The sequence below is a fragment of the Hyperolius riggenbachi genome, chromosome 2 (genome assembly GCF_040937935.1).
Source record: "Hyperolius riggenbachi isolate aHypRig1 chromosome 2, aHypRig1.pri, whole genome shotgun sequence".
NCBI lineage: Eukaryota > Metazoa > Chordata > Amphibia > Anura > Hyperoliidae > Hyperolius > Hyperolius riggenbachi.
In genome coordinates this window covers 75,198,638-75,223,469 of record NC_090647.1, presented here as the reverse complement: position 1 = coordinate 75,223,469, position 24,832 = coordinate 75,198,638, and the positions used below count along the sequence as shown (strand labels likewise).

The 24,832-nt window shown below is 44.2% G+C and overlaps 1 protein-coding gene across 1 annotated transcript in view; it reads right to left on the bottom strand.

The window, feature by feature from the left end:
- Window positions 1-19: 19 nt before the first annotated feature.
- Window positions 20-24,832, bottom strand: part of POGLUT3 (protein O-glucosyltransferase 3) — a 31,449-nt gene continuing 6,636 nt past the window's right edge. Inside the window, exons 2-8 of the mRNA XM_068266915.1 lie at window positions 24,607-24,804; window positions 13,249-13,535; window positions 12,805-13,021; window positions 10,554-10,750; window positions 8,754-8,948; window positions 6,964-7,068; window positions 20-2,740 (exon numbers count right to left, since the gene is read on the bottom strand). Of these exons, the coding sequence (XP_068123016.1) occupies window positions 2,615-2,740; window positions 6,964-7,068; window positions 8,754-8,948; window positions 10,554-10,750; window positions 12,805-13,021; window positions 13,249-13,535; window positions 24,607-24,804 (1,325 nt within the window). The 3' untranslated portion in view covers window positions 20-2,614. The remainder of the gene's footprint in view (window positions 2,741-6,963; window positions 7,069-8,753; window positions 8,949-10,553; window positions 10,751-12,804; window positions 13,022-13,248; window positions 13,536-24,606; window positions 24,805-24,832) is intronic.

Sequence of the window (24,832 nt, the reverse complement as noted above, 5' to 3'; positions counted from 1 at the left end):
TGAAACTTTCTTTAGGATCCAGGTTTAAGGTTCCCTTTACGTTGTTGAACTGGCATAGAGACTAGGGATGCGGACTCTGGAAATCGGAATTCCGAGAAACTCTAAACTACCAAAATTCGGTCATTTTATCCCATTCACAGAACTTGGAAGCATTGGACCAACCAGAGAATGCAGAACTTTTCTGCAAAAAATATGATTAACGTAGTCATTTTAGAGCAATCACAAGATTGTTTTTTTCCGGCTTCTGAAGGCTCGTTTCCACTATTGCGTTGCGGAATCGCCTGGATTCCACCGCTGATGAAATCGCATGCGGATGCGATTCCCCATGCGTTTTTTGCCGCAAATTCGCATAGGTGAGAGTATATGTGATTTTAACCATGTCACAGCCTGTGTGAATTTACATTCGTACCTATGCGAATTCGCGGCAAAAAACGCATGGGGAAACCGCATGCTATTTCCCTATTAAATACATTGCATGTGATTCGCATGCATTTCACTCGCAGGCGAATTCTGCGGCTCTTTTGTGCGTTTTTTCACCGATGAAAAAACGCACCTCAACAACGCTACAGTGGAAACAGGCCCATCCACTTGCATTACATGTGCGAATTCGCGTGCGTCCAATGCATGCGGATTCGCGATAGTGGAAACGAGCCCTGAGTTTTTATATTGTCATTTTTTTGCATTCTCTGATGCAAAAAATGACAAATAAAATACTCTTTGAAAATTGGAAAATCAGAAAAACAAAAATCGGAAATTGGCGGAATCGATAATGGGCATTACCGACCATCCCTAATGGAGACACAAGGAAGCTGTTAGGCGTTGTATGCAGCACAAAACCCACTGGTTGCCATTGCGAGTCCATTCTGACACCTCTCAGTAATTAAGAGTCTTCTGTCATTAAAAATTCACGATAAAATGTTCTTGCAATGTAATGTTATGAAAAAAAAAATATTTTCCTATTTCAATGTGCACCCAACTATCATTTTATAAAAATAACTGTAAGCCTCAGTTGCATTAATTTTCTAGTCTGTTATCTGTCCTCTGTGTTGCGCTAGTTTTCAATACAGACAGCCCAGGTTCATTTCCACTCCTGCACAGAACAGGAATAGTTTTTGCTTATCTTCCACACCTGCACTAAGTGACTGACAGGAACTCTGAAGCCGCCAGTCCTGACAGAGTGTGTTAGATCAGCGTGGAGCAGCTGAGAGTCTGAATTCAGATAATGTGAAATAATGTGCGTTATTACTCCCAACAATATGTAAAGCTGAACTGAAGGATTCCTTGAATGTCAACAAACATGGAATTTCACAGGCAATATTTAGTAGCACAAGTAGGAAATTAAAAATAAGGCTTTAGATACTCACCTAAGAGGAGGGGAAGGCTCTAGATCCCCGTTCCTCTCTGCAGCCCCTCATTCCACCTCTGGGCACACATTGCAATGATCCAACTTTAATGTCAAAGAAGTACTTTGGGTCTCTGTGGAAGGCTTCAGAAGTACTCAGGTCTCACGCTCGCACATGTGCAGTATGGAGCCACTTGTCTTTGGAGTTTCTTCTGAATATTTCCAAAGAGACCTGAAGAGGCAGCCGGTGGGTAATTTGAATTGGGAACAGCAGGAGAATAAGGAGACCGACAGAGGACTCTATTGGATCCAGAGCCTTCCCTCCTCTTAGGGAAGTATGTAGCTTTTTGTTTTTTAGGTTGCTACCAGTATCTTTTAAATCATCAGTTTGGGAAAATGGCTACCAAGGTGATTTGTTTTTACACTACACTTAGTGTACTCTGTCCCATCTTTCCTTCTTACGATCACTTCCTGTCTGTTACTCAGACAATGCCGCCATCTGCAACAGCACTGACCAATAGAGGTGGTCAATGAGATGCGAATAATAATGCTTACATACAATTATCATTGCCAATTGTATGGGCCAATAAAATGCACTTCTGTCAATTTTGATTGGGCCAGTTCCAAGCTGCATGAAGTTTGGATCTAAGACAGAATTTTTTGCATCACATGGACCATCGTTGCTGATCACACAGCCACTGATCTGGCATATGCAAACACGGCTGGGATTCAGATTCAGTAAAAACATGGAGAGTGCATGTTAAATTCCCCCTGGGGAAATTCCTGGAGACAAGTGCTGAGCTCCGGGGGTCAGGTACTTTACCTTCATATATCCTTGTAGGCACTTACTGTTCAGTTTTGTGCAGAAGAGAGGTTTGAATATAATCTCTGCCAAGTGTGAGTTAAAAGGACTTTTAAAAATGATACTAAAAGCAATAGTGCACAGCAACCAATCATAGCTCAGTTGTTGACAGTCTGACAACAGGAAGCGAATGATGGCTGTAACTTGGTTGCCGTGGGTAACATCTTCACTCTTGGCTCAGTCTTAATAAATATGGCTCAAAGTGTGACATCCAGATAGGGTGAAGCACTGATACACAGAGGTTTATAGAGGATATATCATAGACTGGAGGGAGATTGTGCAACTCTCCAGAATGTGTAATGGCCTCCTCGGGCTGCAGCAGTACCGCTTTACACTATAGAATCCGGTTATTCAGTGATGCTGTGTAGACCTCTAATATCTCTTCTGCAGAGCAGGATGGGCCAAGGACGTCACAGTTCATCTTTCCTGCTGGTATTTCTGTGGCATTTGCAGATGGTGGTGTTGTCATCTGGCTGGGGAACGTGCTCCATTTTGTCACGGATCTCTGGGCGGCTGGATTGGCGCTTTGCATACATCTAAAATACAGAGTCATAACCAGGGAATCATTAGTGTTCACAGCTCAACAACAAACATTATACAAGAAAGAATGATGACAGACATCAAAGCAGGTAATTTGGTGTGCCGGCGCTATTGTAAAATGGGTGCTACTTTGGCTTCAATTCATCAAAGGGTGTTCGATAACAAAATCCCAGTCCTTAAAATACCGCATTCGGTATTCTACACTTCACTGTGCTAATTCATCAATATTTTCACATGTGTGGTAGAGGTTCACCGAACTACTAGGCTTCAATTCATCAAAGGCTGTTGGATAACTGCAGAGTGGTGCAGAGCAGCTTGGAATGTCTCTGTGTTGTTACAAGCTGATAACAATAGAAGGCATCCAGACATCCCTTTACATGTAAACGTGTTATATTTACTGTTATTTATACTGCCTCTGCTGCTCTGAATCTGTCCATCAGTCTTTCTTAACATTTTACTTATTTGCCACAACGTAGATAAACTTCCTGGAGACATTACAAATGCCATGCTTGGTGATTTCACCACTTGCATCTTTGCATATTCAAACAGGGACTCAAAGGGTTACACCACCGAAGGGTATCTGGGGATATCTTTGTCCCATTCTCTCTGCTCACTGCCTGGGGGGTCTGGAAGCTTGTGTGGAGAAGCCTGTGTGACCTATCAGCAGCACTTGCAGGAGAACAGGGGCTGTTTCTATTGGCTGCCTGCTCCTGCTAATCATGAAAACATTCACACAGAAGGCTTTGGAAGCCTGTAAGGACAGGGGAGAGATGGAGATAATCACCGAATGTGTTAGTGAATGTGGTAACCTTGATGAATTAACATTTACTGACATTTGCTGACATGTGTTGAGCACATGTCGGTAATTTATCTCATTGCTCTGTCATTTCAGCTTCTCATTCGGTAACAGCTTTGATGAATTAAAATTTTCGAAAGTGCTCCGTTAAGTCAGCTGTTTTCAGCATTACCAAATGAGGGATCGCAGCAAAACCCGCAAAAGTTAATGAGGACCGGAATGATACTTAGTGATTTAATCGGACATGGCGGCCGTTCAAAAACAAATGATCGCTGTAGTCGGCGTGTGTCATGAAACATCATTAAACAAAATGTTGTGCAATATTGTGAAAGAAAAACAAATTGTTCAGAAAAAAATTGCTTAGTGGATATAGGCCTTTAGTCGTAGCCTCAACTCCACTGGACATCAAAGCAGGACAGACAAAAATGGCTGATGTGTTTCAGACAGTAATATTGAAAAAAAACAAAAAACAAAAAGGTGATTGAAAAACAAAAATCTACTTACCTCGGGCTTCCTCCAGCCCCTTGCAGACGCCCTGTGCCCTCGCCGCAGCTCCGCTCATCGCCGGTGGTTCGGGGTCCCCTGCGGTACAAGGGGCCTACTTGCTCTCTAGCATGTGGCTTACATAGTCACGCTGACGTCATCCGGACTGTACTGCGCAGGCGCAGTACAATCTGGATGACATCAGTGCGACTCGGTGAGCCGCATGCTGAAACGCAAGTAGATGCCGACCTGGCAGGGTCAGCATCTGCACCGATGGGGGGCTGGGACGGGAGGCACCAGGGCTGCGGCGAGGGCACAGGTATCGCTGCATTACTTTTTCCACCTATTTTTGCTATGATTAGGATACTGTAATCATATCAATAAAAAAAAGAACAAGCACTGGGCCAAGAAGCATTTAAGACTGAAATGGGTGTTTTCGCCCTTTGGACTGGCTCAGTGGGTTAATTATAAAACTGAAATTGTGCTAATGTTGATAATTGTTTCATGCAACTACAATATTGTTTATAACCTCCTTTGCTGATGTATGATAAAAAATTTAATAAAAAAACTTTTGAATCAAAAAAAAAACAAAAAAAAAAACAAGCAGAGCAGGAAAAATAGTCTGGCACTGTCACTTAAATATCCGTGGGGAAAAAACCAGTGTTGATACCAAACAAGTGCAGGGGAGCTGACAGTGGGTGCGCAGCCTTACGCTGTTTCGCAGGGTGGTGCCTCGCTTCTTCCGAGGTCAAAAGTGCACGGCTGGAATTCGGTACACCTTTCTTTTACCACTTTTTTTATCCTTTCCCCACTTTTTCCTTTTCTACCCCCCAACCACTTTTGCACCCCTCACTCATCTTCTCTCCCACCCCATCACTTTTCTCCTCACCTTATCACAATTTTACCTGCGATGAAACCCCCGCCGCGCTTTCCTAGTGTATAAATGTGCATATATACATTACCTGTCCTGTGTCGCGGTGCCCGTCCATCTTCCAAATCCACTGCGCTTGCGTTAGCCCTATACACGCTGCCGGCGCAGACCATGCGTCACACATGTGCCACACCAGCGGCATGTAGAGGGCTAATGAAGAGTGGCAGATTTGGAAGATGGTTGGGCACCAGGACACAGGACAGGAAATGTATAAATACACACATTACATGCACATTTATACACTAGGGAACAGCGGCGCGGCGGCAGATATGGCGGACTTGGCCTATTCCCGAGAAATTTCATGCTGAAATCGATTGAGAATCAGCCTGCGGAGTATAGGCAGCTGACACATCTGTCTCCGATCAGATTTGAACAGACAATCTGCCCATCATCGCCTGATGTATTGCTACCTTACAGGTCCGTACAGACATCCAATTTTTATCTGCAGATGACTGGCCAATTTTACCACTTCCGTATACTATGAGAGCAAACCTACACAGTCTGTTCATAGTATTCAATATCTGTTGGCCCACATACTATGTGGCAGTAGTAAAATTGGCCAATCATCTGCAGATTAAAATTGGATGTGTGTACTGAGCCTAAGTGTAAGGACTGGAACCCACTAGAGCGATTTTTTTGAGCATTTAGGGAACGCTTTAAATCGCTAGCGCTTTCTCTAAACGCTCTGCCAATGTAAATCATGGTAACAAATTCCAAGTAGCGATTGCAATTAGCAAAATCGCAATTGCAGGACATGCAGCAAGCGTTTGTGTTTCAATGTAAAGTATTGAAGCGCTGGCAAATCGCTCATGAATTGCTACACATAGCGTTTTGAATACGATTGCAAACTGTAAATAAAATTATGATACATTGAAAGGACCAATCAGAATTAAAATCGCTAATCCCAAATCCCTGGCAAAAAGCGTACACTTTTTAAAATCGCTCCCAAAAGTGCCGGAAAACGCTCATGAAATCGCTCACAATAGGCTAATTAAAATCGCAATTTGCGATTTGTAGTGGCTTCCAGGCCTAAAGGTGCCCATACATCTAGCCATGATGGGCAGAATCGACGAAGAGACAAATCTCTCTCTGATCGAATCTGATTAGAGAGAGATCTGTTGGCTGCCCATACACCCCAGGCTGATTCCTGATCAATTTCAGCATGAAATCTCTCGGGAATCGTCTGAGTCCGCCGCCTTACTTCTGCAAACCTAGTGTATACATGTATGTATACAGTGTTCTCCCCAGAATTTTTCTCCAGCTGGGAGGCATGAAAAAGTAGCCAGGTGGGTTGCTAGGAGGGGACTGCAGGGCCGGTGCAACTCTGCTTACAGTATAGGAGAAGGATAAAGAGGTGAGCTGATGACAGCTGGGTGGTCACCAAAATTAGCTGGGTGGAGCACCCGGCTAAAAGAGCCTGGGGAGAACACTGGTATACATGTGTGCATTTATACATTACTTGTCCTGTGTCACCCACACATGTGTGCCACGTGCCATGTGCCAGCGGCGTGTATACTGCTATTGAATGAGGAGGCAGCGGAAGAAGGATGGGCACTGCACGGTGGGCGACACATGACAGGGGGTTTCGTCGCTCGTCCCGTTATCACTCGCCATTACCGCTGCGCACCCGGTCAACCACAAAGGGCCGACACATTGCAGCATGTTCGATCAACACTTGGGAACAGTTTCGGCCCGAAATTGGACGCATCGTTGATCGGGCATGCTCTTGGATGCACTGATTTTGATTTGATAATAAATTCTCAACTCAGATGGTCGATTGGCCGTCAAGTGCAGAGATGTATGGGCACCTTAAGAACCAGGTTTGAGTCCTGATTGACATGGCGTGCCCCTTGAATAGGTAACAAACGGTACATTGTAAATGCGTTTTGTTTTTTTCTGTAATTTACTTCCAACATCAAATGGCAAATATTAGTATCAGAATCAACTAAAAGAAAAGAGAAAACAGGTTCAAAGAGAAATCTCTGTGATGGCGGTTTAGTAATACGTACTTCAAAAACTTTATAATAGTAACAGTAGAGGCGGTGGGGCTGCAGCAGTTCCCTGGCAAGAGTCTGGCCTTCCTTGGCAATTCGTCTAACTTCATCATCGGTTTCCTGGAAGACAGACATGAACATAATACCAGAAATCTCACTAGGATTGCCAGACTGGCAGAGGACCAGACAAGTATGCATGTTCTCGCAGGAACATCCCACAACTATTTCATGATGAAGCCCTACAGAGGAATTTCATGGATCACTCTCTTAATGCTTTAGCTGAATTGTGCAGATGTTTCCTTTCTGTTCCCAGTCTAGTGCAGAGTAAAAGTTGTATTATTACAGTGTAATCTTGTTATAGTCCTGGCCAAGCACCACTACAAGTAGGGGCGTAGCAATAGGGGGTGCAGAGGTTGCGACTGCATTGGGGCCTTGGGCCAGAAGGGCCCCATGTGCCCTCCCTCAACTGCAATATTAACTCTCTATTGGTCCTGTGCTCATAATAATCACTTCTATAGATACTTTGAATAGTGGTAATCATTAAACTGCTCCCCATTCCCTTCTTGCACCTCTGACACTGTAGTTGTCATTGGCAGGTTTTGGTGTGCTGTATCTATTGTTATGTATAGAGTGCTTGGGGGGGCCTAATGTGAAACTTGCATCGGGGCCCACAGCTCCTTAGTTACGCCACTGATTACAAGTATATGGGAGTAACGCCTAGTATAGTAAACCCTGATACAATAGAACTTCTGTTATAGTAAACCTGTTTTTTGGCCCCTGTGGTAATCTGTATCCGCCTATAGTGGGTGTGGACCTGAACTCTTGCACAGGACAGATGGAAAACATAGAGACATGCACCCTGAATGTATTTAGAGAGTTTAGCCTGTTGAATTCCCCCTCAACTGTAATTTGATCTCAGCTGACTGCCTCGGCAGAGCAGCTAATTTGTAAACACAGGATGATAACCTTATGTCTGCTTCCATGAAAGCAAGAAGTAGACACACTGCAAATATATTGCAGGATTTTTATCAGCTGTAAAAAAAGAAATGTTTTTTTTTAAAGTTTATTATGTTGTTGCTTATCTTTCAGAGCAGAGAGGAAGTTCTGAGTTCAGGTCCGCTTTAACCGCTCTGCGACCACCTAACACAGGATGGCGGTCGCAGAGTGTCTTCCTTGTTCCTCCTGGATGCCATATGGCGTCATCTTGCGATGCGCGAGATTTGAAGTTAGCTTGTGCGATCGCCCGTAGATGAACAGAGCGGGGCTCCGTGATCAGCCTGCCAGCCACGATCGCAGCTGGCAGGCTGTTAGACAAAAAATGGATATTTACTCTTGTACAGCGTTGCGATCTAGTGCAGCACTGTACAGGGGACAGCTTTATCACTTAGCTGTCCCCTGGAGTGGCTCACAAGCTAGGCTGATGCCTATGAGAGGTGAATGTAGTGTAAAGGATCTCGGGGGAGGGAGGGGGGAAAAAAAGGATTATTAAAAAAAAAACTTTTTAAATTAATAAAGTAAAAATCACTGCAGCAATCAGAGACCGCCTCCTTTAGTGGCAAGAAAAGGAGGTAAAATTCATTTGTGTGCTAAGTTGTATGGCCGAGCCATAATTTGTTAAAGCTGCGTAGTGCTGTACTGTAAAAATGGCCTGGTCACTAGGGGGGGTGTAAGCATGTGGTCCTCAAGACATAAATAATAGAATATAGGCAACTCCTAATGATCACTCCTTACATTTATCTACCGTAATTTACTAACACATTTGTGATGCACACAAGTTTGCTTTACTAATAAAGTAATGGCCTTACCTTAGCCCAGTGTATCTTGTCCATCAGATCACTCAGGCTGCGTTTTATGGGAATAAAGTGCTTCCCTGGTTTCAGTGCAGTGTAGAAATGTTCATAGTATGGAGATGCTTGCTTCAGCACCAGGCTGTCACCCAGCATGAGGTATGGGAAGCGGTATGCTGCCACTGTGCCATCCACATTCACCTGGTACTTATACTGTGAACCACAACACAGATTACAGATGAGATACACAAAGCAAGACTTACTCCAGTGACTTATACATATGTTCCAGTTTGAACAAAGTTTACTTTACATGCATGTAACTTTTTTTTGGAATGAGTGCACTATTGTCACAACTTACATGCCTCCCGGTGGGCTGCGGATTCTGGGGGTTGTGGTGTGAATGCCCATGCACATGTATCTTAAAGGGGCTGGTCTCCAATTAGGTCTGATCCTATATAGACTTGCTTCTGACTACAGGATACAGCTGTATGCCTTGCAGCTTTCAGTGTGACTTAACTTGCTAACTTACTGATCTCTGTGTTTTGACCTGGCCTCATTGAAATCCGCCCACCCTGACCCTTGGCTTTCTACTCAGACCACACTTGGATTCAGCCTGCCCCAACCTTACGGACCTTGCCTAGACACCAGGGCTGGGCCGAGGCATAGGCTGGAGAGGCTCCAGCGTCAGGGCGCAGTGTAAGAGGGGGCGCAGAATTCATTCAACTCTCATTCCTAATTGTGTTTGAAGCAGAAAGAAATAATAAAAGGGGATACATGGCAGTGACTGCAAGCCAGATAACTAGATATTAAGGTGTCGGGGAGGTTGTGGGCCCCGTGGCGCCTCTTAGTCTAATAGCAATCAGTGTGTGACGGCCGGGGTGGCAGGGATGGAGGGGCGCACTTTGGGGTCTCAGCCTTGGGTGCTGTAGGACCTTGTCCCAGCTCTGCTAGACACTACTTGCCCTGACTCTTGGTCTGTTTCTAACTTTGTTACCTATACTGCCTCTAAGATATCAGCCTGTCTACCTCCTCAGACTTGACGTAGCACCTTACTTTCCTCACTGCTGGGGCAACCCCATGGGCTGCGACCTGGTGGTCACTAGACAGCATAGGGTCCATCGCCCGTTGCGGTTGGTGGTTCATTATCCCATGAACCATGCTGTAGTCAAGACCTGAGGTCACTTAGACTACGCGTCCTGGGAGAGCCCACACCTACTACCATCAGTACAGGGTTGAACATGGTGGTAATTTCCTAACAATTATACAGCAACTCAGATCTGGATGGAGAATGAGGTATTCGCAGGGCTCAATTTAATATGTTATATAACTGGATTTGCACCAATATCTTTTCTTTGCCAAATATCAGACTACAATAAAATACAAACTTAATGTTATGGTATCAATAAAGTAACACACTAAAATCCTACATAAAAAGTACCTGATTCCATGGGCTGTCCTAACTGCAGATAATAGTGACCAATAAAAAACATCCCTTACATGGCATATCCCAGAATAAAGTATAATATAATTGCAGGTATCGCAGTTTGCAATTTCATCTAGAAGGATGCGATTATCCAAAAAGCAGTTTTTTCAGTTCCTTGTGTAATTCATGCTCCAGCTATTGCTGGTGCCAGAATTACAATATTTTTACCGTAATTTGGGCTCTGGCATTTTTTAATCAGCAGCGATTTACAATTACGCCCCTGGATGTGTAATCTCTACTATCCAGTTAGCTGTCTGTCCCAAAAATTTTCTGGGCTAAAAATAACACTAAAAAGAGACAGAAATTACAACCCACAAGACTGCTCTGAAACTCACTTTAAAGAAATCAAAGAACCCGACAAGTGGCGCTTTCCCCAGCTGTTTCTCCATCTCTCGGAAGAAGAAATACCCAGTGATACCAGCATCTAGAAGGTCTGGGTATTTTTTGGACATTCGGACAAGTTGGAGACGTTCTTCGCGACTGTCTCGTCCTCTGAAGAAGGCCTGTGCAGTTTTGTTTTCCCAAGATGGACCTTAAACGTCAAGAGGGGAAATAAGACATTTAGAATCATAGGCCTGAAGAAGTCCATAAATGGGCAATCAAGATCTTCACGATGGCTCCAAAAATGGTGCAAACCTGAGAGGGGACAAAATAAGTATCACTTCACGTGTGCCACGGTTTACAAGAAGCCTCATAGATAATATCAAGTAAAGAAACCTTGTTATCAGTTTAACAGGGTTACATTTTCGAGAGGCTTCTACATGGTGAAAAGGCAAGAGTCAACAGCGTCCTCTTTCACTTGAATCTGAAGTTACAATCTGCTGTTTCAGAATGTATTGAAAGCATTATATTCAAGCTCAGAGCAATCTGGACCAGTGAAATCAGACGGGAACTCAATGCCAAGCTGCCATCAAGATGTTTACAGTAAATTCTGAAATTCCAGATTTCACCAATAGATTAGAGGGTAAGAGAAGCCTCTTCTTTCACCTTTGACATTATCACAAGGAATACTCCAGGCAGGAAAAAGACTGGATCTCAGTTGGGCTTTTTTGTTATTTGGCTTCCAGCTAAAAAGGTCTACTGTGAAATCCTCTTTGAGTCACAAGTGTTACCTTGAACAGGAAAATAATGGTATCTCTCTCTTACCAATTCTATACTTAAAGCCACACGGTTAACCATAACCTCAGATTGGAAAAAAGTAGTCCCTCCAGTGCTTTTTGAAATTTTCCTAAACATTTATTAGACAAGGCCAATGGAAAAGCTTACTGCCAAAGTAGTGCATGACTGCACTTGGGGGCCTTGGGACAGTAAACATGAGTTTATTTCTATTCATCCTTCATTAGCTCAAAGGCTCCAGAGTCGAGGCGTCCCTCCTCTACATCTCTCCCTTTCCTGTATCTCTCTTTATTTTCAAAAGCACTTAGTGAACAGCAGTTGTTCAGTTCAAATTCCAGAAAAGGGTGCAAACAGATGGGGGTGGTGGTCATTTAAAGTTATTTTCTTTATTTTAATTCATATACTTCACCCTTCTCTTGGTATTCTTTTTATGCATCTACTTCTTTGTTGATGACCAAACAGTTTCTTTTGGTTTATTATGTGGTTTTTGGTTCAACTACTGAATCTATATGCTCCTGGGCAATTTATCAATCCCGACAGACTTGAGTCCACTCCTACTACTTACTATGGAGCTCAATATACTAATATTGTATCGCAATAAGCATATACTGACTGGGATACAGTCTGTATTCGCTTTTTTTTTATCTTGTGCATACTTCAATTAAAAAAAAAAAGTGTTAACAAAAATAAGAAAAAAAAAACACACTGGCGGAAGTAAACATTATGTTCTAGTATCGTGAGAATGGTTAAGGCATTTATATTTTTTGCTGCCTGTGACCCTATCAAGAGGATTCACAGTATTTCTTTAAAGCGGCACTTTGGCGAAAAATTGTAAAATTTAAAATATGTGCAATCATATACAAATAAGAAGTATGTATTTTCCAGAGTAAAATGAGCCATAAATTACTTTTCTCCTATGTTGCTGTCACTTACAGTAGGTAGTAGAAATCTGACAGAAGTGACAGGTTTTGGACTAGTCCATCTCTTCACAGGGGATTCACAGGAATTTATTTATTTTCAAAAGCACTAAGTGATTGGCAGTTGCTCCGTCCAACTGTGTAGCAAACAGGGAAGCTGTCCACTATCATTGTTTAAATACTTTTTAGGGAATATCTTTATAAAAAATAAAAGCCTTGCTGAGAATCCCCTATAAAGAGATGGACTATTACAAAACCTGTCAATTCTGTCAGATTTCTACTACCTACTGTAAGTGACAGCAACATAGGAGAAAAGTAATTTATGGCTCATTTTACTGTGGAAAAAAACATACTTCTTATTTGTTTAGGTTTGCACATATTTAAAATTTTACAATTTTTCGCCATAGTGTCCCTTTAATTGGTGACATAAAGTACAGTCTTTATAGACAACATACACAGCACTCCATGGTCTCCAGGTTGCTGGCATTTCAAGATATATCATCAAAATATGTTTTTTCCTTGGGTAGTTGAAAATTTTATTCACAGTACTGACCAGTGTGGCCCTGGATGGAGAGAAGATCATTGGTGACCCCACGGAGGGCCTCTAAGGTGGAGTGAGTGATGTCATATGTGGGAAGTATGATGTCTCTTGAGTCGGCTGATCCGCACCAAGAAATCATCGGCAACGGCCCAGGGGTGTCGTTGACTTTTCGGTGTTCCACGGGCCAATCTCCGACATTGATATAGAATTCTAAATCAGGCAGGGTTACCTGGAAGAAATATTTACAAGTTATTACAGTATCAAATCCTCACACACTGCTGTAAGCAGGTGAGTCATGTCGGCAAACTTGTGCCCGAGGCAGTCACCAAACCCAGACATTTCTAATCAACAAAAAAAACACTGTGATCTATAAATAACAACATGCCAAGCCTTGTTCACAGCTAAAAGAACAGAACAAATATCTGGACATTTTAATGAAGCTTGGCGTAACTGTACCTTTCTCGCCAAAGAGTGCAATATCTCATCGGAGAACATTTTGAAGTCCGTGTACTTGCCCAAGGAACGCCGGTAGATTTGGTTATTGAGAACCGTATAGTGAACTATGGCCCCTCGATGTTCTGCAAACCTCCTGGGTACTTCCTCTAGCATTCTCTCCAGGTCTATGCTGGGGAAAGGAGCAAAGTCTTCAGAGATCTGAGAATCTGTGCTGGGGCAAGATAGACTCTGTAACCAGACATCAGGGTCTTCTACAGGGCAGTTACAGTACTCATGATAAACAGGCCCTGACAGAAAGAGGAAACAATAAACAGCACTTTTGTAAAAAGGGTCTGTAAGAGCAATATTATGAAAAGTTACAGAACAGCCAACCACACCCCAGTTGATGCACAAAATGTGGCAGTATTGCCAGGCATGTATAGCACAAATGGCCAGATAACTTTGAAAAGAAAGATTGCATAAAGCTTAAAGGGAATCTGAAGTGAAAATAAACTTATGAAATAATGAGTTGTATGAGTAGTACAGCTAAGAAATGGAACATTAATAGCAAAGAAACAAGTCATATATTGTTTACAGTACAGGAAGAGTTAAGAAACTTCAGTTATCTATTTAAATGAGCTTCTCTGAGCTCCACACCAATTTGGTCCCTAATTTCTGGAGTACTATACATCAAAGAAACAGGGACAGACAGCTTCAGAAAAGGTTCTGTGAAAAATGAAGTTCAAAGGAACTCTGCAAACCACACTCTGTATATAAAACTATAAGACAGAGCAAACTGCAAATATGACAATATGATGCAATGCTATAAAAAATGCTTTATAACTGAAAATAAAAATATGAGACAATTTTTTTTTACTACCGTAATTATGTTCTATTCCTTATCTGTACTATACATACAATTCATTATATAATTTTTTTTCCGCTTCAGTGTCACTTTAAAGGGAAACACAAGGTGATAACAAATGAATGGGATAAACAATCGTATCCTCCTCCTCCTAAAAATGACTTTTTTTAGGTATCCCATGATTTAATTTTAAATTTAAATCTACTTTTTAAGTTTGACTGTTTCATTGTCTTTGTTCAATAACACATTCATTGAAGTACGCCAGAGCTAAAATCTATGAACTATTGACCCCATTATCTCCTTCCTGCTCTTAAAAGGCGTTTTCTGCTAGGAAAGTGTTTTAAGGTTGTAATTCTTTATCAGCGTGAGGGTTACGCTATAATCTACCCTGGACAGAAACGGTCACTTGCATACCTGATGTTTAACTCTTTCAGGCAGAGAAAGAAAAAATGGATCGCAGTCTAGTTATTTGCATGCTTGGCACTGTACATACACATGTCTATCTCATCATGTCACGTGTTACCTCATGTATCCTTTAACCTCCTTGGCGGTAACCCCATGTGTGACACGGGGTAAGCCGCCGGAGGGTGCCGCTCAGGCCCTGCTGGGCCGATTTACTTAATTTTTTTTTTGCTGGACGCAGCTAGCACTTTGCTAGCTGCGCCAGCACCCCGATCGCCGCCGCCGCGCGCCCGATCGCCGCTATCCGGTGCGGCGCGCGGCCCCCCCCCCCCAGACCCCGAGCGCTGCCTGGCCAATCAGTGCCAGGCAGCGCCGAGGGGTGGATCGGGTCTCCCAATGACGTCCCGACGTCGCTGACGTCGGTGACGTCATCCCGCCCCGTCGCCATGGCGACGGGGGAAGCCCTCCAGGAAATCCCGTTCTTTGAACGGGATTTCCTGATCGCCTATCGCCGGAGGCGATCGGCGGGGCTGGGGGGATGCCGCTGAGCAGCGGCTATCATGTAGCGAGCCCTCGGCTCGCTACATGATAAAAAATAAAAAATAAATAAAAAAAACTGTTGCGCTTCCCCCTGGCGGTATTTTTCATACCGCCAAGGGGGTTAAAGCGGATCCGAGATGAAAAACTAACTTTTAACAAGTAACTTGTCTATATATTTTATCTAAAGTTTAGATAGTTTACACAGCAAATCTGGCTGCAAACAGCTTCAACGGTTTAAGATGATTTATTCCTGTGATACAATGAGAGCGGCCATGTTCTGTTTGTCATCATTACACTGGTAATCTGCAACTGCATCTCCAGCCCTCAGCTCCCTCCTCCCCTGTGCCTCTGAAATCTCTGGCTAGTAACCTCCTCCTCCTCCTCCTCCTGCCCAGACTGAGCTCCCATAAGCCCTTGCTACATGGGTCTGAGTGCCTTGGCGTTTTGGAAAAGCTGTGGGCGAGGCTTGTTTAGTTTATAGGGAATTAGAGTATTAAAACAAAACAAAAAAGTATTTGGCTTGAGGAATGCCCTATAAACTATATGTAAGGAACACAATTATGCAATATATAAAAGTTCATCTCGGATCCACTTTAAGGACTAGCTATTGCACTTAAAGCAGATCTGAGATGAAAAACTAACTGTAACAAGTACCTTGTCTATATATTTTATCCAAAGTTTAGATAGTTTACAGCAAATCTAGCTGCAAACAGCTTCAACAGTTTATGATTATTTATTTCTGTGATACAATGAGAGCGGCCATGTTCTGTTCGTCACATTACACACAGGCAAGGTAATCTGCATCTCCAGCCCTCAGCCTGTGAAAACTTCACTCCCCTCTCCACCTCCCATCTGCCTCTGAAATCTCTGGCTAGTAACCTCCTCCTCCTGCTGCCCAGACTGAGCTCCCATAAGCCCTTGCTACACAAGTCTGAGAGCGCCAAGGCACTCTGGAGAAGCTGTGGGCGAGGCTTGTTTAGTATATAGGGAATTAGAGTATTAAAACAAAAAAAAATATTTGGCTTGAGGAATGTCCTACAAACTATATGAAAGGAACACAATTATGCAATCAGTAAAAGTTTGAGCAGCAGATGAGCCATCCATTTAGGCAATATATTTAAAGTGTACAGAAAGGGTTTTTTTTCTACATTTTCATTGTTCCACTCAAAATACTGTTGGAATACTTTCAACTAAACTCAAGTATTACCCATCCTTGGAGTGTCTTGAGCTGTCTCCATTTCTCCACATTCCCCTCCCCACTGATGGATTGTCCACCAATGCTATTCACAGTTTAATGATATTTCAGCAGACTATGATGATTTCTCAGGCTTAGGTAACAAGAAGTCAAGAGAATGGTGTTTTGTGTTTTTTAGACTGTTTTACAGGTGTGGCCAGTTCTTCATACCTGGAGTGTGCCTGAGGAGATTATAGGAGTGTTCCATAATCTGGCTCAGCTTCTAATTATTGCTGCAGACAGACGAAGTTTTATTATGTGCAATTCATTACGTGCAATTGACCTTGTACACTGCGGACAGACGTTGTGGTGTGTCTTCCTGCTCCAGTAATAGTTGGTGATCATCATTTGGTCTGCGCTATTTTATATACATAAATAAAATGCACAAGGGAATGTCTGTTTTTACAGATTTGTTTTATTTGTTATGGTAAGTGCTTAAAGGAACAGGGCCGGAGCCTCCATAGAGGAAAGGGGGCAATTGCCCCAGGGCCCCAGAGCCTGTAGGGGCTTCAAGGTTTGTGTCCTCCCCTCCAGCTATGGTGACCACATACATGCCTGCAGGGAATAAGGAAGAGAGGCACCGTGGGGAGGAGTCCGCCGTGTAGAGCACGGTGCTGCCTCCTGTGTCCTGCCTGGATTAGGTAAGACCCCAAATTGTGTACACTCTGGTTTTATAAGGGAGAGAAGAAGGGGAATAATGGGGTCCCCAACAATGCTTTTGGGGACATATGATGGACGCCTAATAATTTTGTGTGGATGGGTGAAATGAGTTCTGGGAGTCGTTTCGGAGGCCGCGTGGATGGGGGCATTGCTAGAGGGGGGCCACCAAGTTACTTTTGCCCCTGGACCCCATTGTAACTACAACCGGTTAAAGAACTGTAGTGAAGATAACCTTACTAATAAAAGTGCTTATTTTATTTATTTTTTTACAATATAAAAATTATATTTATATTATAAAATATTTAGTTAGAGTTTGCCCATTGAAAAATCTTTCCTCACCCTGATTTACATTCTATCATGTATCACTGGTGGTGACATCTTACACGTCCTACCACATGATCTCTGTGCATAGAGCTCTCACTAATTGAACATTCCGCAGACGGAGATATGGCTTTCTTGGCAGTTGGAAATTGCCATTATTTCCCACAATGCAACGAGGTTACACAGTAAACTGTCAGGATCATGGTCCTGGCATCACACTGTGGGAGGGGTTTCACCACAATATCAGCCATACAGACATTGCTGATGATCTATTCAAGAAAAAGAGCAGATTTCGAGGGAAAGGAATCAGCTACTGATTGGGATGAATTTCAATTCTGCTTTAAAGTTCCTCTTTAAGATATATTTTTATTAATATAGATGCTGAAATCTATTGGAAATCTCTTTGCAGTGTGTGGGCAGACAATAGATCCCTCTCTGATCAGATGTGATCAATCTAATAGTCGATCTGGACATACATCGCGTAGTATATGGCCAACTTAAAGAGGAATTGTCGCGAAAATCTTAAAATTTAAAATACATACAAATAAGAAGTATGTTTCTTCCAGAGTAAAAAGAGCCATAAATTACTTTTCTCCTATGTTGCTGTCACTTACAGTAGTTAGTAGAAATCTGACATTTCCGACAGGTTTTGGGCTAGTCCATCTCTTCATGGGGGATTATCAGAATGGCCTTTATTCTTTATGAAGAAAGACATTCCCTGAAAAAGATTTAAACAAAGATGCTGGCTAGCCTCCCCTGCTTACTGTACACTTTTGCAGCACTTGGATGGAGCAACTGCCATTCACTACGTACCCTGAGAACCCCCTCAGAGAAGAGAAAAGTAATTTATGGCTCATTTTACTCTGGAAGAAAGGTACTTCTTATGTGTATACATTTTAAGATTTTCGCGACAGAGGTCCCGTAAAGTGGACCCAAATTAAAAATACAAGATTTCAGGAATAAAATCTATTTTCTAACTTATAATAATAAATAGCAGCCCTTTTTTCAGCTGCATGATGACAAATATAAAATATTTTACATTTAGTGGAGGAACCCCTCCCTTCCTTTCATGTTGCCGGGACAGAATCCGGCAGACTGGTGGAGGAGATAAAAAACAAATACAAAACACAGGCTGCTACTGATGATGTCACAGGCGAGGTGACCTCAGCTTGTGTGAGATTTCACATAGACGACGCCCCTGTGAGGGAGGGTAGCTGATGACAAACACACCCATGATCTAAAACCTCCTCCTAAGCTCAGAAGTAATGGCTGCCTCCTGTATAACCCTAGTTATGGAAAGAGAAGAGTGAAAAGCATGCACTGAAATGCTCATAGGCTTGAAGGAGTGTTTATTTATCTTTGTATGTGTCAGAGTGGTGCAACTAAATATTTTGAATTAAAAAAAATTTAAGGAACTTCCCTCATGTACCTGAGACAGTCAAAACGTTAAACCTACATCCTTTCTTATCCTATAAAACCAGAATAAGACTATGGGTCAGAGTCGTAACTACAATTCATGGGGCCCCTCAGCAAGACTTTGATGAGCCCCCCAATGTTTACACCCCTTCCCTTGCCCCTCCATGATGCCTTTCACAGCCTGAGGGCCCATCTCACAAGAGTCATTAAACAAGTGTGGCCATCATGGTCTTCACACCCATAACAAGTGCAGCCACAAAATCACCTGATCTGAAGTATAGTCCCTGTATCAGGGGAAGGGAAGGTTAGTAGGTGGGGCCCCCACATCTATGGACCACCCTGCGATTGCACGGGCTGCTCCACTCCACTCTAGTTACACCCTTGCTATGGGTTACCAGGATGAAGCAGTTCATTCAGGTGCGCACGCTTGGTAGCCGTGTAATAAGGGCCGGATTTAGGCCAAGACCATCTAGGCCATAGCCTAGGGCACCACAGCAGGAAGGGCACCAAAGCAGCAGGCTAAATTGGTGCAGCATTTGCAAGCTTGCAAATGCTGCAATGCAGGGAGATCAGGCGAGTGCCTGACCGCGGAACTCTGCTGCTAGCTGCATGTACAGTGGCCACATTGCTCTCTGTGCACGTTTGCTTTGTGGCCGGCGGCTACGGACTTGGGCAGCATTGGAGATGGAAAGGAAGAGGAAGCTTCTGCAGTGGAGACGAGGTGTGAAGGCGAGCTGGCTATGTATACTGAAAGGTGGGGGGTGGGGGGATATGGGAAAAGGAGGGATTAAGGGAGTCATCTGGCTACCTATACTGGAGGGAAAGGGGGAGGAGTCATCTAGCTTTATATACTAGAGGGAAGGGGGAGGGACCATCTAGCTGGCTACCTATACTGGAGGGAAAGAAGGGAGGAGTCATCTGGCTACCTAAGCTGGGGGGTCATCAGGCTACCTTTACTAGAGGGAAGGGGTACTGAAGGGGGGCGGCTGGTGACAGTGGCCTAGGGTGGTAAAGAGTACAAATCCGGCCCTGCGTGTAATAGACTGCAATGTAACATGTGGCTATACGGCAGCAATGCACTGAATTGGGCACCCAATAGTGTGTGTAGGGGGTGTTATTGTTAAGATTTTTCTGGGGAGGGTCAGTGTTAAACACTAAAAGGGGTGGGATAGTGTTAGGCATTAGGAGGGAGTGTTGGTGTGAGAATGGGCAGAATTATATTTTCACTACTGGTATCGTCCGGCACACAACAACTCACCAGGTGGCGCTGCTGTACTCTTTCCAGAAAAGTAGTAGTAGGACTATCGATACAATTGTTTTTTACATCAGTTTCATTTCACTTCAGGTTAGCTTTAAAGACTTTCTGCCTTTCCAGTGATTATACTGTGTGATTTCAACATTCTTTTTTAAAACAGCTTTCCTAGTTTTTTTTTTTTTTTTACTTTAATTACACTAAAGATCACCTTTAATAATTAGCTTTGCCATCTCCTAATACTTGAACAAGTCAGAACATAGTCTTGATCATTTCAAAAAGACATTAAAGCGGATTAGAGATGAAAAACTAACTATAACAAGTAACTTGTCTATATATCTTATCTAAAGTTTAGAGATTAGTTTACACAGCAAATGTAGCAGCAAACAGCTTTAACCACTTGCCGGCCGCACACTCATACCGCGCGGTGGCAAAGTGGTAGCTGGAGGACCAGCGACGCAGATCTGCGTCGCCAGGTGCCTCCCTAATTAATCAGGAAAGGCCACTCGCGCGAGAGGCTGTTTCCTGTTAGATCACGGAGCGGGTCTCCGTGAATAGCCTGCGAGCCGCTGATTGCGGCTCGCAGACTAAATGAAACATAGGAGACATTTGTCTCCTTTGTTTACATTGTACGGCGCTGCTGCGCAGCAGCGCCGTAAGGCAGATCGGCGAGCGATCCCCGGCCAATCAGTGGCCGGGGATCGCCGCCATGTGACAGGGGACAGCCTGTCACTGGCTGCACAGGACGGATAGCGTCCTGTGCAGCCCGGATCACCAGGGGTGAGAGGGAGGAGAGGGAATTTCGCCACGGAGGGGGGCTTTGAGGTGCCCCCCCCCCTGCAACATGCCAGCCAGGAGGAGCGATCAGACCCCCCCTGCACATCATCCCCATAGGGGGGGGGGGGAAAGGGGGCGATCTGATCGCTCTGCATGCCAGCTGATCTGTGCTGGGGGCTGCAGAGCCCACCCAGCACAGATCACAAAAAATAGCGCTGGTCCTTAAGGGGGGGGGGGGTAAAGGCTGGGTCATCAAGTGGTTAATAGAATATGATTATTTCTTCCTGTGATAAAATGACATGTTGTTTGTAAACATTACTCAGAGGCAGGCTTATCTGCATCTTGAGCAAAAAAACTAATCCCCCCCACCTCCTCCCCAATCCTCTCTGCCTCTGAAATCTGTGGCTAGTAATACCTCCCCCTCCTCCTGCCCAGACTGAGCTCCCATGAGCCCTTAGTACTGTCTGAAAATGCCTTGGCTCTCTGAAAACCTGTGGGCGTGGCTTGTTTAGTTTATAGGGAATTGGAGTATTAAAACAAAAAAGAAAAAGTATTTGGCTTGAAGAATGCCCTATAAACAATAGGAAAGGAACACAATCATGCAATGAGTAAAAGTTCATCTCAGATCCACTTTAAGCACCAGGAAGTGTGGTGTGACCAAACCTCTGTGTAGGGAATATGGTTAAAAAAAAGCTCTGGAATATTCTAAATGGTTTTGGATCATTAAAGGGAACCAGAGATGAACGTTTCACACCAAATAAACATATTAGTTGATAGCTTGTAAAGAATAAATGCTCTACCTGATAATTTCGTCGCTCTGGTGTGCCTTTTTTAGTGTTTTTTATCCATTATTGCTCCAGGAAATATCCAATATGGCCGCCGGCTCATATCCCTTCTCCTTCCGGGTTATATGAGTTGTTCTGGATGTGCTGTCTAGGCTATATGAGACTATGCTGCTATCTAGGCTAAATGCAGCCTTTCATCTGTGTGCTTTCATATTGGTATGATCTGCCTGTAGGAAGTGTCATTGATAATAACTGCAGTTTCATTCCTATGAGAATCTAGTGCACACAGAGATCATATTACAGCCACAGAGCTTCTCTCTCAGGAGCAGCAGCCCCTCCCAGTCATCACAGCTCTCAGTATGCAAAGCAGAAGATCTAAGCCAGGAGGGGGAAGGCTTGGGCTTGAAAGGACTCCACAGAAGAGTGACTCAGCTATAATGATTCCAGGTCAAACCTGACTGAATAGTCGGTGGATTCTTAACACAGTTGCTAATAGACTAATTAAGCAGATAACAATGAAACTAAAAGCAGGGTAGGTGTTTACTGTCATGTTCCCACTGATAAATGTAATAAAATACATGAGGGTGCTTCATCTCTGGTTCTCTTTAAAGAGAGACTGAAGAACGTTAAAATCCATGTTTTTAACTTTTATTTATGTTAAGCACTACAGCTAGTGCTAAAACGCCCCGGCAAAACAAGTGTTTTATACCCTCTGCTAAGTGCAGGGAGCGCTTCCTGCTTGAGGCAGAGCTTAGCGCTGTAGCTCTGCCTCTCGTTGCATCAATCCCCGCTGATCGCTGCCTCTCCCCGCCCCTCTCAGTATTCCTTCACTGAGAGGGGCGGGGAGAGGCGGAGATCCGCGGTGGATTGACGCGCATGGAGGCAGAGCTGCAGCTCAAAGCTCTGCCTCCCTGGGCAGCAAAATCCACAACCAAGAAAGTTGTGGATTTTTGCCGTGATTAGGGGGGTATAAACCACTCGTTTTGCCGCGCGGATGCAGCGTTTTAGCACTAGCTATAGTGCTTAACATAAATAAAAGTTAAAAACATGGATTTTGACTCGCTTCAGAGTCTCTTTAAGGCCGGGTCCCCACTACACCGCAAAAACAGCATATGCATAAACTGTGCCACTCAGGACCTGAGTGGATGCGCTGTACCATTCACACTGGCTGGTTGCACTGCCACCCGTCTGCTGGTACGCCCACAGATTTTCTTGTCATCTGCGCCGTATTCCACTGGTTCATTTGCAAACCAGCAGGAAGCCCTATGCTTCCTAGTCACTGGAATGAATGGGGACAGGATGAGATGGCAGCGCTGAATTTCTATAGGACAGATGAGCGATTTTCATGCTGCAGGAAGCCTAGTGGGGACGGACACCATCCATTTCCATAGGCTTGCATTGCATCCGATTTGTGTTTGCAGTCGATGTTTTGCGTTGCTGCAGGTCGCCAGTTTGCATTTGCAGTCCAGTGGGTGCGTCATGCATTTGCGTTCCATTTGGCAGCGTGAATGCATCCTATTGATAACATAGACATTAAGGCTTCAGTTATACAGCCTTTTTGTGACATTTTTTTTAGCTAGAATTTTGGAAGCACTTGGTTAGCGATTATTGGTCTTTCTCATTGCCATAAAAATGGGCAACTAGACAAGACAGGTCACAGTTTTCTCCTGGCGGACTCAAAGCACCAGAGCTGCAGCCACTAAGTGGTAACTAAGGAGTCATGCCCAAGGTCTCCTCATTGAATAGGTGCTGGCTTACTGAACAGGAAGAGATGAGATTTGAACCCTGGTATCCTGTGTCAGAGGCCCTTAAAGAGACTCTGAAGCGAGTCTAAATTCACGGTTTTAACTTTTATTAATGTTAACCTCCTGAGCGGTATGGACGAGCTCAGCTCGTCCATCACCGCCGGAGGCTGCCGCTCAGGCCCTGCTGGGCCGATTTTCCTCAAATAAAAAGCAGCACACGCAGCCGGCACTTTGCCAGCCGCGTGTGCTGCCTGATCGCCGCCACTCTGCGGCGATCCGCCGCGAGCAGCGGCAAAAGAGGGTCCCCCCAGCCGCCCGAGCCCTGCGCAGCCGGACCAATCAGTTCCGGCCAGCGCTAAGGGCTGGATCAGAGGCGGCTGACGTCAGGACGTCGGCTGACGTCCATGACGTCACTCCGCTCGTCGCCATGGCGACGAGGAAAGCCAAACAAGGAAGGCTGCTCATTGCGGCCTTCCTTGTTTATTCTGGGCGCCGGAGGCGATCGGAAGAACGCCTCCGGAGCGCCCTCTAGTGGGCTTTCATGCAGCCAACTTTCAGTTGGCTGCATGAAATAGTTTTTTTTTAATTAAAAAAAAAACCCTCCCGCAGCCTCCCTGGCGATCTCAATAGAACGCCGGGGAGGTTAAGCACTATAGCTAGTGCTAAACCACCGCATTGCCGCAGCAAAACGAGGGGTTATACCCCCCAAAACACCTCTGCTAAATCTGGGGAGCGCTTCCTGCTTGAGGCAGAGCTTAGGACTGTAGCTCTGCCTCTTCTGCGTCAATCCCCGCTGATTTCCGCCTCTCTCAATCTTCCTTCACAGAGAGGGGCGGGGAGAGGCGGAGTTCCCCCGGCAGATTGACGCGCATGGAGGCAGAGCTGCAGCTCATAGCTCTGCCCTCCATGAGCAGCAAAACCGATGACCAAGAAAGTCATGGATTTTGCACAGGGGATTTGGGGGGCATAAACCCTTTGTTTTGCAGCAGGGATGCGGCGGTTTAGCACTAGCTATAGTGCTTAACATTAATAAAAGTTAAAAACGTGAATTTAGACTTGCTTCAGAGTCTCTTTAACCAGTTCACTATCCAGCCTCTACCAGTAATGCTGCATTTGGCTGTCAGTTGCCCATAGGAACTGACTCCAACGTTGCCACAAAACTCTTTAGGTAAAGTTTTCCAGGCATGTTTGTAAAATAGAACCAGCCAGGAAAACACGTATGCTTGTGTGAGGTACATACATAACAGCTACGCAGCATCTTGTTCCTAATTCTCATCATTGCAGTGCTTGGATCCTGGTTTCCATAGCAATGCTTTTTATTACAATAAATACAAAATGTGTTCTGTACACTGTAAGGAGAGTGTTCTGTCCTCTTGCAATACCTTTAAGTATGTAAGGAGATTGAGCGACATGCTTGTCCTTGTGAAGAACTTCGATGACCAGCCCCTCCCTCACGCTTCCATACATGCGGTACCTCATCAGGAACGACCCATCGTTCCTATCCAGCGGGTCAGGCACGTGGATCCGGGTGTATTCCGTTTTAGACAGAGATGTGATGATGACTTTAAAAGCTTTATTCCCTAGAGCAAAATGACAAAAGCAAAAACA